Below are 12,986 nucleotides of genomic sequence, written 5' to 3' on the forward strand. Positions count from 1 at the left end.
GCCGATTTACCTCTTTGAACGTGCCACTTTGACCTTTTGACCTTTGAGAGATGGGCAATACTGCAAAGCTTGGTATCAATTCGATACCAAGTAAATATAGGGCCAGTATCACCAATAGCCATGCTTTTTACTTGGGCATCTTAATACAACAACAACTACGCTTGTATTGCTCTGATACTGATACAGCTCTGTTTAGAGTTTATCATCTTTTATAGCAACCACACACCTCTTATATTAAATGTATTTCCCTCATGTGCTAACATTTGCATCACCCTTTTTATTTTTTCTTCAAGAAATTATTTACATTGTTTCCAGGACATGTATTAGATTTTTTTTTATTTTAGTTTTTTTTGTCCAATCAGATTTCATCTTCTATGTGTTACCATGCCAATATAATCTGCCCAGATTCAGCCCAATAATCTCTTTAATTGTTATTGTACGCTCACAACAATTCAACAATCCAATCTAAAGCTCTATGATATTCCTCGCACACGCCGTAAGTATTGAAGTAAAAAGGTGTTCACCACTAATTAATGATAATGAATGATGATGATGATGATGACGGCACAGCGCGAGCCAACGCTTTAAACTTGAAAAACATGCTTCTAATTTACTTCCTGCATTCATTCCAGTATGGCAGCAAATGTTATTAGTTCCTTTAAACATCTATGCAGAGGTTCCACTCCTGCAACAGCATTACCTTTCCTTTGGGTGTGGTGCCATCAGCGGATTTTATGATTAATAATAATATATTTGTAAATTATTCCAACGAGTAAATGAAAAAAATGTTTTTTTTTATAAAAAGCACAAATGAAGTGTGATTCCCTTCTCGTCCGGAAGGTGGTGATATTCAACTCACGATGCTCTTTATTAAGGCGCCGAAGAAGACGTTGCGGAAGCACATGGCGGACCTAAGAGTTGTGGAAGTGTTTGCTACTCGGCTGTCTACACATTAAATAGCATAACAAAACATTTATAGTAAACATATTTGGGATTGTTTTATCCACGCCCTTTTACCTCCAAAATGGCTCGCGCTAAAAGGTGAGTTTAGCTCATGTTAACGTCAAAAAAAGCTAGCTTTTGTAACATGGTAACGTACTTCTATGTTCATTTATTTTATGCAATTTAAATCGTCACAACAACCAGTGAGGCCTGCTAAGGAATAAGATAAGAGGGTAATCTCAATGTTTGCATCCTGTGTGTGTTACTGTCCATAGGGGTAAACGGCTCCAGAAGTCCAACAAAGAGCAATATCACGAAGATGACCCAGAAGCCTACAAAAACATGCCTGTCCCCGATAAAGTAAGGTCCACGTTTTAGTCATTACTATCTTCATTTATTATTATGCAGCAATGTTATAAAGTTGTTATTAATTCTATCCGACAAAGCCAGACGTGAACAATAATTTGAGACCACATTCACTTCTCTGCCCAAATATTAAATAGGTTTTACAAGCATTATTTTATTTTTTCTTTATTATTATTTTAAATATATATTTTATTACAAACTTCAATTACAAGGTTTTACAAGCTATTCGGCTCGTCTTTTGAAACTAAAATGCTAACATCCGGTCCTAGCTAGCTAGTATCGTTGGAAACTCTTTGCTTGTACTGTTACTCGAAAGGAAAACTTTACATTGATAAGCCATACATTGAATTATTTCACTTATGTGCAATGCTTGCTCTTTTTGGCGAAAATCTGAAATCTGTCTTTTTTTAACCCATCATTTTTCCCCCATAAATTCACTCCAGCAGAAAATGTTTCCATTTAACAATTTCTGTCATATTTTTAAGTCCGAAAGATGATAATGGTTTGCCTTTTGTGTTTATTAATTCATGAATGGAACCTTTCATATCTCACTTTAGACGTCCTCCGAGTACATAAAGGATAAAATTGACGAGTTTCATGATGCAAAGATTGCGGTAAGTTTTGAATCAAATTTTGGACGCCATATGGCGCTGGATTATGTGCTCACACTTTGATTTTTCCACATAGAAACTTTTGGCCAGTGGAGTTGACATGGCGAGCGATGAAGAGGATCTGGATGATGAGGTGGGATTCCTGTTTTAGTTTGGCCTGGATGTCATGACATTAGTTTATGAGACAAGACTTCTGCAGGAGGAGGTGATGGCACTGGAGACCGATGATACTGATGAGGATGATGATGACGTAGAAGAGGATGAAGAGGATAATGATGACGATGATGAAGGGACCGACATGGAGAGTGATCTAGAGGGAAAGCAAGACAATGGTTAGATGTCAGAGTATGAGCTTGTCTAAACTGATAAAGGTTTATTTGAACAATGATGTTGTTTTCCACCTCAGAGCTTCCCAGTGATTTAGCATGGGGCACCAAGAAGAAGATGTTCTACGACTCGGACTATGTGACAACAAGTAAGCATAACATGCAGTTGTCTTCAAAATTATATAGCAAAGTGTTTTAAAAGTGTGAAAAATACTTCATGGTTTTCATTGGTATTTCAAGTCAAAGTATGAAGAAAAATATATTTTTAATGTAAGTTTAGTATCCTAACTAATTGCTCTTGGTTAAAATAAATAGTATTTCAGTATAATATGTTACATAGTCTGGCTACTGTTAGTATTAACTACATGAAGCGTCATACTAGCAGCAAATTCGGCAATTTTTGAAAAAACAGACACAGATATTACATTTTTACAACAATATCGCATTCAAAGTTTTTGGACTTGATTTACTTCCAAGATAAACGTGGCTAAATCTAATTTATTTTGATAACATGAACTGAACACCAATTGATTAACTAAAGCGTTCAAGATATTTCATGATATTGTTTTACATCAAAATTGCATCTGTGTTGTACAATGTGCATAAAATATTTATATTTGGAAAAAATTTAAGTTGCCCTTTATCTGTCAAAAAATAAACACATATCTTAAGACATCAAGTGATTGAATATCTTATGAAAAAGAAGCATCAATTAATGTTAATAAAAAAATAATAAATTAAAGAATCAATTAAAACAAAGTTTCTTTTTGAAACGCAAATGTCAGCTTTACAGACCATCTACAATTCGCTGTAATTGAGTCACCGCCTGTTAATTTTTTTCTTGAGTGGGGTTAAATAAAAGGACAAGTTGTATTTATTTATTCAAGTGGATATCACACCTGGTGATTTATGATGACTATTGGCTATTGAATATATCCTGCCATGTTACTATGCTAGCATCTGATGCATTTTTATTGTATTGTGATAGAAGGTAAAACGCATGAAGAGCTGGAAGCAGAGGAACAAGAGGAGGAAGAAGAGGCCAAAAATATCCAAAAACGCTTAACGGAAAACCTGACCGAGGAGGATTATGACTTCACCTTTTTTCAGGTATTTACCAGCCTTGACTTAATGCCATTCTATTCTCTCAGTGATAAATGACTTTTTTTGTGGAAAACAAGGAGTTTCCTGCGGCAGCAGAGGAGAAGAGCGAGGAGAAAGTTGTGGGAAAGGAGGAGAGGATCGTTAAGGACCTGAAACAGATGTCCCAGAAGGAGAAAATGAAGCTGCTGAAGAAGGAATCGCCAGAGCTCCTTGAACTCATTCAGGACTTCAAGACAAAGGTACACAGAGATGAATAAATGTACACTTAATGGCGTCATGAGATGGGGGGGTACTAAATGATGTGGTTTTCAGCTCACAGAAATGAAGGAGTTGCAGCCCCTCCTACAGATGGTCAAGGATGGAAAGATCCCACCAGGAAAGGTGACTTCTGTTATTTTTATGCATGTGCATAAAATTTATTTATTTCAACCACATAGGACCAAGTTGTGATATTTTGTTGTTAAATACACATTCCCATAAATTATTAATTATAGAGGTGCACCAATTACAATTACTGATGTCTGACCAATCCCGAATCAGTGTACGTACACGGCTTCCTTGACATTCACCATGGCTTGCTCCCTTTCTCCCGACAGAAGCGGAAAACCTCATACAGAGGCTTACGAGGAAGCAAAATAGCAAATAAATAATCCAAATAGTACATTAATACTTATAAACTCTGTATCACCATTACTTGTGCGTAGCTTCAACACCGTGTGAACTTCTAATTTCCCCTCAAGCACAAAGCCATCTGGGTAATGTAGTACACATCCACAACTAACAACACAATTAACAGCTCCGAAAACACTGTGATGATGAATCCATTGATATTGTAGGTGAAATTGACTGAGTGAAATTGTGTAAATATAACACCGTCAGACTGTGTAACTCTTATCTATTTATATGGCATGTGTATTTTATATATAGTATGTGGTCATTATGATTGCAACATCTGAAACCCTTTATGTAAAATGATTGACATGAATGATGACAAATGTTGAAATAATGGCAGTAGGTGTGGATGAACATGATGATAATGCGTAATGGGCATTGGATTAACTATTGGTTTCTATTAATGGCAATGGTTTTATTTCATTTGAACATGCATCAGATTACAATTGAATGCATCCCATAATCAGTTCACAGTTCCACATGTCCAAAAGGAGTAGGAAGAAGCAAAGCTTATTAAATCCTACCCCTCCATCTGGTACTTTTACAATCAGTAACTGTTACATTTGTTCACTTCCTGCTTTCCAAAATACAATTTAAGTTTTTTTTTTGTTTTTTTTTAAATAATGTACCTCGTACCGAAGTATGAGGTGATATGATGGCGACTTATGGTGACTATTGATTGATACAAGGGATGAGATGAACTAGATCCAGGACGTTAGCCTTTACCAGACCAGGCTAACGCCACAGAATAAATCGCCATGGTAACTTATGTCAGAACATATTCCACTTTCCAGCAGCTAACGTTTGTGTAGCCGGATCACGGATAACTTGAGCTAGGATAACCAAGATATCCCTTAATCCCTTATCCTGGTTATATGCAACGGGCCCCCGATTTGAGCCTATTACCAAAATAAAGTCCAAATAAAGACTTCTTGGTTGCTATCTGTGCTTTATTTACATCAAACTAATTTTGCTTGCTTGTTTCCAAAAGGGTGCCACCTACCTGAAGACCAAACGGCAGCTTTATCTCAAGTAAGTAGTAAAGTTGGCTCAGGTGTTCACAAGTACTTCACTTGTGACTGTGTTTACCGCTTTCCTGCCACAGTTACTGTACCAACATCAGCTACTACTTGGTGCTCAAAGCCAAACGAATCCCCGCTCACAACCATCCAGTCATCGAACGACTGCTTGCCTACAGAAATGTAAGTCCTCCGCTGTAACAAATGCCATACCCTTATTTAGCACTACTTAATAATAAATACCAAGTCCCTCGCCGCAATAGGCCCATTTTTACTTGGACATGTGACACCACCGTATGGCATGGTAGATGTCTTTACCACAACACATGCCATCTGTAAAGCTGCAATGGAATTTCTACAAAAAAGCGGTCGAGTGATTAGCGTGCAGACCTCACAGCTAGGAGACCAGGGTTCAATTCCACCCTCGGCCATCTCTTTGTGGAGTTTGCATGTTCTCCCCGTGCATGCCTGGGTTTTCTCTGGGTACTCCGGTTTCCTCCCACATTCCAAAAACATGCTAGGTTAATTGGCGACTCCAAATTGTTCATAGGTATGAATGCGAGTGTGAATGGTTGTTTGTCTATATGTGCCCTGTGATTGGCTGGCGACCAGTCCAGGATGCACCCCGCCTCTTGCCCAAAGACAGCTGGGATAGGCTCCAGCACCCCCGTGTGAGGAAAAGCGGTAGAAAATGAATGAATTAATTTTTGGTAAATACAATATTTTTTTTTATTGTCCGTCCATCCATTTTTGATGCCGCTTATCCTCACTAGAGTCACATGGGTGTGCTGGAGAGGCGGTGTACACTCTGGAACGGTTGTTATTTTATTGTCATTTGCAGGGAAAAAAAATGCATTTTATTATTTAATATTAGAAAAAAACATTTGTCTTAAATGTATTTTTAATGTCTAATGCATTTTTCTAATATAATTCTTACTTTTACTTTACTTTTGAGCAATAAATGCTCCCCGCCACTTTGAGGGATGATATTTTATTTGATATCACTAAACATATGCAGACAGGTCATTTCTCCATCATTGTTTGCTTACCTGTAGCTCATCAATGGACTGAGTGCAGTCGATGCCCGCCTAGCGCCGCAGTATCGCAAGCTGCTGGCCGCTAAGGAAAAGGACAAGCTCACCAGCAGACCAACACCGGAGAAGAAGGCTGGAGTCTCCACTAAGGAGGACGCGGTGAGATAAATATATTCTTTGCTTGGAGCTAACATGGAAGCAGAAAGCTAATGAGTGCATGTTGCTGCAGGATGAAGAAGAGGAAAACACAGCGCCAGTGACAGAGGAAGCACCGTCAGATTCTGACCTGGACGAGGAAGCAGCGTTGAACTTTTACAAACAAGTGGAGGAGAGGATGATGTTGAAGATTAAGAGGAAGAAGAATAGAGCTAAAGAGTGAGTAGATTATATATTTTTTAAAAGTTTGCCAAGTTGAAAGAGCAGAGGAATGTGAAGGATTGTCCCACCGTTGCAGGGTGGAGGAACAAGTTGATGAGGAGGAAGAGATGGATCCAGAAGCTAAGAGAAGCATCACATACCAGGTACCGACACTCCATGTGTAACCTTTGCAGTTTATTGCTTAGATTATGGGTATTTTTTTTTCTATATTTTTGTTATAATTTTAAGTTTTACTATAAAAACGGAGGGATGTCTGGTGGGCTACATTATGGTTCTGCATTTGTAGTTTTTGAGTGTTAAAAAGCCTCGTGAAAGGATTGTATCCATGGGTCTAGCATGAACATTTTTCCTAACAATGAATGTGTCCCCAGATGGCCAAGAACAAAGGTCTTACCCCCAAGAGGAGGAAGATCGACCGCAACCCCCGAGTCAAACACAGGGAGAAGTTCAGGAGGGCCAAGATTCGCAGAAAGGGCCAGGTGAGCGTTCCGTTCAGAGATTTAAAAAATTAAAAAAAAATTCTGTCAAATACTGACTTTGTGTATGTGGACCAGGTCCGTGATGTGCGTCGTGAGGAGACGAGATACAGTGGAGAACTGTCTGGCATTCGTGCAGGAGTCAAGAAGAGTATCAAGCTTAAGTAACCGCACACCGCTGCATTTTTTTTTTCTGATCATGTAAAACATGCTGATTCATTGTGGGGCACTAAAAAGAATAGACTTGCATACAATTTAAAATATTGTATTACATGCTGTCCATGTACACAAACTTCATAGTATCATTCATTGAGCATCATGTCAAACCATTACAGTCATATGATTATTATTTTGTCATGTTTCAAGAAATATACCGTAATGACCTAAAATGTACAGTCACATTATATTCAACTTCTCATGTCAATCAGAGCTTTTATTCCTGTCAAACACCAGCGACCAAAAGTTGAACAAGTTAGCAAACAAGAATTCTGATGCTCATTCTAAAATAATTTTGAACAGTGACACAGAGCCATGAAAGTGATTAAGTAAAATGCAATATTGATCATGTTTTCGTCTTAATAGGGACCTAATATGCTAATATTTCCACTTTTCTGACCTATAAATGTAGTTAGAATGTTGTATTCCTGTGTTAAAACGATGCCAAAGTTGCAGATAATGAGGTTTGCGCATTTGGAAGTGAGTCCTGAAAGATGTTTAAGATGGCTCCAAACGCTCTGTTTTAATTTTAAAATAATTAAGAGCCACTGTGGGATTCCACTAAAGGTTGTCTGATATTCAGGTCAATACGGTACCGATTGGCTGTTTGCTGCCATGTAATAACATTCTTACTTTGCTTCAAGATATTACCAACTTTGATACAAAAGTTGCATAGATTTATTGATTGATGACATGATTGCTTTTAGTAATCAATTAATTATCCCTACCACGGATACAGACCAAATCGAAACTCCAATAATGATCAACCCGCTTGCTGTGTAATAAACTGGCCGTGCGCAGTTGTCAAGTTAGTCACTATCCTCTCCTCGATCTCCACCTCGTTCTTCAAGTCCTCTTTGGAGAGCACTACCTCATCCTGGGTGCTCGGGGTCACCACCACCACGTAACCCCGCCTGGAGTCCAGAACATTGGCTACGACCACCTGGTGCCTGTAGGTATCCAGCGCTCTTCGAGCCTTCTCCAACAGGATGGACGCGTCGGTCTCCAGTTTGAAGGATATGACAAAAGCTTGCGGTGCCCAGTCCTTCACCAACGGGGACAGGATTTTGGGGACCATATTCATGGTTAGCTGCAGGAAGGAGGGTAAGGACCAAAGCCATGTTAGTCCCTTTAATGCTAATGCTGCAGAAGAAGGTAAACAGGTTTTCTATGCCATAACTATGAAAACATTTGGTTGTTAATTTTCAATGTGTGGAAAAACTCACTTGAAGAGGTCCATTTGAAGACTGGATTTTGTGCTCGGGCATTTCCGATGCTGGGATGTAGAAATCCGACACTGCTGCAGCCAAGTAAAACATAGCCTTCGATCCTGCGTTGCAGAGCAAAAACGCTATGAGCAACATGCCAACAATGCAGCCACTTCTACATACTGTAGGTCTACCTATGGTGCTGAGTGCCTGCGCTGCTGCTTTAAGTAGGTGCAGATACTCCGACAGGGTGCTAAAGTCAATGGGGAGAAGTAGTTGGCTATTTGTTACTTCCTGGTAGCGCTTTAGCACTTTGGTGATGTTTGGGAGCACCTGCTGGTTCACCACCACGTCACCAGAGTTACCTGCACTGAACTGCAGGGTGTCCAGCATGTTGACAGCGGAGAACATGCGAGTGTATGGATACAGGGAACGATGCCGGTGCAGGAAAATGACAGCGTAGCCGGAGTCGAGAAAATACTCGGCTGACGATGCTCCCCTCCTTCCGCTGCTGAAGTTGTCGAGGAATCGAACGGTACGCGACTCCAGGGGGACTTTTGTGCCACCGGATGTGATGAGAACCACGCGGCGACCAGCCTCTGCGTGACGCTGGGCAAAAGCAGCCATCTTGTCCTTGACTTCTTTCACGTGAGCGGGAGCGGTGAACTCTTCGGCTAGCTTCCCATCAATGGAGGATATTCTGGGTTCGGCCATGACCTACTAAAGAGAGGGCAGCTGTGTTAGGGTGGACACTCATTAGGAACTAAATATTACAAACAGGTCCCATAATAATGCAGGACTTGAACACAAATACAAAAATGCACTTTAACACACCCATCCCTGGCTGAATTATTGATACAGCATTCATTCTATGTTTGCTCTTTTATTATTCATTGACAGCCATACTATATACAACATATATGACGCCATTCAAGATCTAGTTAATTATTATAAAGACAATGCCAAAAGGGAGGCACTTCACTAGTTTTACAGTTTTATACACTACCACATAAATATATATATGTACTAATATTGCAGTAGTACGTTTTATCCTAAAAAGTATTTGAAATACCCCTAACTTTTTGTGAGTAGTGTACAATACTCGCACAAAATAAAGCAAAGTTTCATTTTCGTAAACAAGCTAAGTCATAGCAAAACCGAGTCATGTCACGCGGTATATTGCGGCTTTAACAACCAAGCGCAATGCTGCTAAATGTTTTATCACCGAATTTGAAATGCTGTAACTACAATTTACTTGTGCAAGTAATAAAAACACTATGACAAAGTCTTACTTTTTAAATTCCCAGATGTACTGACAGACAGCTCAACACCACTTCTTGACAACTTCTGAACCACTTCCGGGACCTGGCGAGATTTCTTCTTCGCTTAATAAATACACAAGCGTGTTACGTGAGCGCCCCTACCGGCTATCTTTGGCACTACGTTCTAAAACGGTTTTCTTTTTTAGACTCTAGCATACCCGCAATCACAGTGAGGATAAGCGGCATAGAAAAAGGATGGATGGTTTTCCTTTATTATTTATCCCCCCTTTGGGTGAATCTATACATGGTAATTATACATTTAAAAAATATATCGTATGAATATGTATTTACCCAACAAATCCAACAAAACGTTAAAAAAAGTTGGTTTAAAAAAAGCTAGGTAGATAATCCACTTAATTGCATTTCAATGCTGTGACCTGATGTGGCTTACATTTCTACGGCTCGAAAAACTGATCCTGTAATTAACCAGGAGAGAGCGCTGTTGCATTACAGACTAGACAGCACGGCAACAACCTGTTTCTCACTCTTTGTTTCATGCACTGCATGGAACTTACATCAATTAATTAATGTTCCATCATGTATGGCCAAGAAGAACTGACTGTTGTTAACAGTTTACATGTAGAGCACTGGATGAGAATATATTCAATATATTTAACATTTAGCAGGTTTCCGTTTTTTTAAAGGACAGAACCCATTTAGTGGTGTATGTATGAATAAAAAGAATACATATAAAGAAAATTGTTATGGACAGTTATGGACCCGTAAAGTATTTTGTTCATCCAATTTAAAAAAAGCATAATTCAAAACAGGATAGATTTTTATTAATGATGGACTGGTTTATATTAGGGCTGCACGGCGAACGAGTGGTTAGCACGCAGGCCTCACAGCTAGGACACCTGAATTCAATTCCACCCTAGGAGACCCCAGTTCAATTCCACCCACCGGGCACCCTCTGTGTGGAGTTTGCATGTTCTCCCCGTGCATGCGTGGGATTTCTCCGGGTACTCCGGTTTCCTCCCACATTCCAAAAACATGCTAGGTTAATTGGCGACTCCAAATTGTCCATAGGTATGAATGTGAGTGTGAATGGTTGTTTGTCTATAATTGCCTTGTTATTGGCTGGCGACCAGCCCAGGGTGTACCCCGCCTCTCGCCTTAAGACAGCTGGGATAGGCTCCAGCACTCCCTGGGACCCTTGTGAGGATAAGCAGTAGAAAATGAATTAATATTATTCTAAATTATTTAGATATATCAACGAAATAAAGGCAAAATCATTAAATGAGCTTGGGCATTTCAAGTTAAAACAATATGGGTGTGAGTATCAATATTACTGTAATGTCCACCCCGAATATTCATTATAATGTGACACTATGGACTAGTTTCCGTGGCGGCAGGGACGGTGACAAAAAGGCGGCAAAACAACAGATCTTCCCTGCGCGGCGACGTATTTGAAAGTAGATCCGGTCACGAGCGAGCAGAGTCCCGGATGTTGGCTGTGCCGCCGAGAGAGAGGCGAACTAGCGAGAAGGCGGAGAGAAGCTGTGAAGGGACGCCACGGTACCGCAGGCACACACCGGCGAACCTTGCCCGGGACGACAAGCGTCAAGCACTCGGGACAACTCTCTGGTGGTCACCGGCAGACTGAGGTGGAACAGAGGAGGTGAAAAGGCAGAAGACGGCGGGAGCAGTTACTGTGAAACTACCGCGAGGATTACGGAGACCACCGTCAAACAACAACAGCAGCGGCGGCGTCTCTCTCTCTCTCCCAGAGTAAGTGAGCTTACAAGGGCATGGAAGTTGAACCGAGGCCCGCGAAATGGATGACTTTGTTGGGGAAGTGTGTGTGTGTGTGGGGTGGGGGGGTGGTGAACCCGGCTGGCTGCTTGGCAGGCCCCGGTTGACAGCTTTCCGCTCGCCGTGGCAGGGGGGCGCAGGGGGACACCCTCTTTTCCACTCCCGCCTCCTCCCCTTCTTTGCCTGGCTGTGTTTGCTGGAACTCTCAAGTTGACAGCTCCAGAGCTAGCGGGCTAGCAGCCCCGTGCTACAGGTGACAACAAGCGACCTCACAGGCATGGAGGGAGGCAACTTTGACAGCTAGCTAGCCAGTGGAAGCTAACTTTAGCCGTCGTCGGTGTTTGTTTCCTCGCTTCGGGTGTAATGTAGGGACGTACCCTACACCCCCCACCCCCCCAAAGCCAGCCCTCCAGCAGCTATCGTTAGCTAGCTGTTTGGTATGTGCAGTAGGAAGTGTGTGTGTCTGTCTGTGTGTCATTTGGCTTTGCTGTGTGCCCTGGTGGCATTTGACTCACAGCTGTTGCAGCGTGTTTTCTCCACTGTCAATCGTCTTTCCTCCCCTTCCCTTCCTCGCACACTGCAATTGAATTCCTCTTGCACAGAAAGAAATCAGCCTCCTCCTCCATGTGTGGTGTGGACGCTCAACAAGTGCAGCGGTGCATCCGTTGGCCAAGCATTGGGTACACCTGCACATTGACACCTGAAAGCAGGCCGGACTAATTAACTCGCTTGTTAAAAACTATTATTTTCTAATTTTACCTTGCCAAATAGCTAATATAGTCATACAGTCAAAAATTAAATCAGAAGCTTTTTATTTACATCAACTGAAGCTCTTCGGTCGACATGACAGCAGTGCTCAGCTCTTTAATGGATGCTCTACCAAAGTCCAAATAAAAGATTCTCTATATGACAGTAGAGCCCTGCTATTTTAAGGACTTACTCGTCCAAGACCCTCACGATTGTCATTATGGCAGGTGTGCTCTGCTGTTTCTAAGGACCCACTGCAAAAATGCTCATCTGAAATCCTTAATATCAATGGTCCCAACATTTTTTGATCCACGGATCAGCTCATGTTGCAAGAAATTTCTGGCCAACCAGGAGTGGGGGGGATGCCAACATTATAGCAATCTAATGTATCTCTTATTTATGATGTATTGTGCAAAACTAAGTAACAATATCGAATTAAAAGTGCAACATGACAACAGACACACTATCCGTTTGATGTGTCTGGTAAAAGGCAGTGTACTAGCATGAATTAACTTGAGGTTGTGCACCAACAAATATGCAAATTAGCACGCCATGATGCTATCAAATCTTACCTGTCGACATTCCCATGTTGTATCAGCAAAGAAAAATGGTAAAAATACAGTTTTTATAGATTATCTGAGTGAAGTTAGCACAGAGGATTGTTGAATAAAGTGGGATGGGTTGCCGCTTGGAACAAATTATATGACAGGAGCACTCTGCTGTTTTTAAGAACAAATTTCCAAGATGCGAGTCCAACATACTCTATGTAATGGTAATGGTAATTGTTTTATTTCATTTGAACATGCATCA

General features: G+C 40.8%; 3 protein-coding genes across 3 annotated transcripts in view; 2 read left to right on the plus strand and 1 right to left on the minus strand.

Annotated features, from left to right (window-relative positions):
* Window positions 1-889: 889 nt before the first annotated feature.
* Window positions 890-8,270, plus strand: utp3 (UTP3 small subunit processome component). Its single transcript, XM_058055615.2, has 16 exons — window positions 890-1,041; window positions 1,218-1,302; window positions 1,866-1,922; window positions 1,996-2,052; window positions 2,119-2,251; window positions 2,326-2,394; window positions 3,234-3,355; window positions 3,427-3,588; window positions 3,662-3,730; window positions 5,013-5,053; window positions 5,127-5,223; window positions 6,096-6,233; window positions 6,304-6,449; window positions 6,529-6,595; window positions 6,824-6,931; window positions 7,007-8,270. The coding sequence occupies exons 1-16, from the start codon at window positions 1,025-1,027 to the stop codon at window positions 7,094-7,096; spliced, it is 1,458 nt and encodes a 485-aa protein (XP_057911598.2). The 5' UTR covers window positions 890-1,024; the 3' UTR covers window positions 7,097-8,270.
* ppcs (phosphopantothenoylcysteine synthetase) lies at window positions 7,146-12,056 on the minus strand. The gene is made up of 5 exons (XM_058055619.2): window positions 11,945-12,056; window positions 9,645-9,737; window positions 8,547-9,072; window positions 8,371-8,474; window positions 7,146-8,234 (listed from the first exon to the last, which is right to left on the minus strand). The coding sequence occupies exons 3-5, from the start codon at window positions 9,064-9,066 to the stop codon at window positions 7,908-7,910; spliced, it is 951 nt and encodes a 316-aa protein (XP_057911602.2). The 5' UTR covers window positions 9,067-9,072; window positions 9,645-9,737; window positions 11,945-12,056; the 3' UTR covers window positions 7,146-7,907.
* foxj3 (forkhead box J3) overlaps window positions 11,068-12,986 on the plus strand; it is a 126,948-nt gene continuing 125,029 nt past the window's right edge. The window contains exon 1 of the mRNA XM_058055612.2: window positions 11,068-11,405. The gene's annotated coding sequence lies outside the window, so the exon portion shown is untranslated. The remainder of the gene's footprint in view (window positions 11,406-12,986) is intronic.

Source organism: Doryrhamphus excisus, linkage group LG18 (assembly GCF_037039965.1).
Source record: "Doryrhamphus excisus strain RoL-2023G ecotype Guam linkage group LG18, RoL_Dexc_Guam_v1.1, whole genome shotgun sequence".
Taxonomy (NCBI): Eukaryota; Metazoa; Chordata; class Actinopteri; order Syngnathiformes; family Syngnathidae; genus Doryrhamphus; species Doryrhamphus excisus.

Coding starts and splice junctions, on each gene's coding strand:
- utp3 (XM_058055615.2), top strand. Junction 1,923..1,995: donor TTCATGATGCAAAGATTGCG/GTAAGTTTTGAA, acceptor TTTTCCACATAG/AAACTTTTGGCCAGTGGAGT. Junction 5,224..6,095: donor GACTGCTTGCCTACAGAAAT/GTAAGTCCTCCG, acceptor GCTTACCTGTAG/CTCATCAATGGACTGAGTGC.
- ppcs (XM_058055619.2), bottom strand. CDS start 9,066: ATGGCCGAACCCAGAATATCCTCCATTGATGGGAAGCTAGCCGAAGAG. Junction 8,475..8,546: donor GCAGGCACTCAGCACCATAG/GTAGACCTACAG, acceptor TCTGCAACGCAG/GATCGAAGGCTATGTTTTAC. Junction 8,235..8,370: donor CTTCAAATGGACCTCTTCAA/GTGAGTTTTTCC, acceptor TCCTTCCTGCAG/CTAACCATGAATATGGTCCC.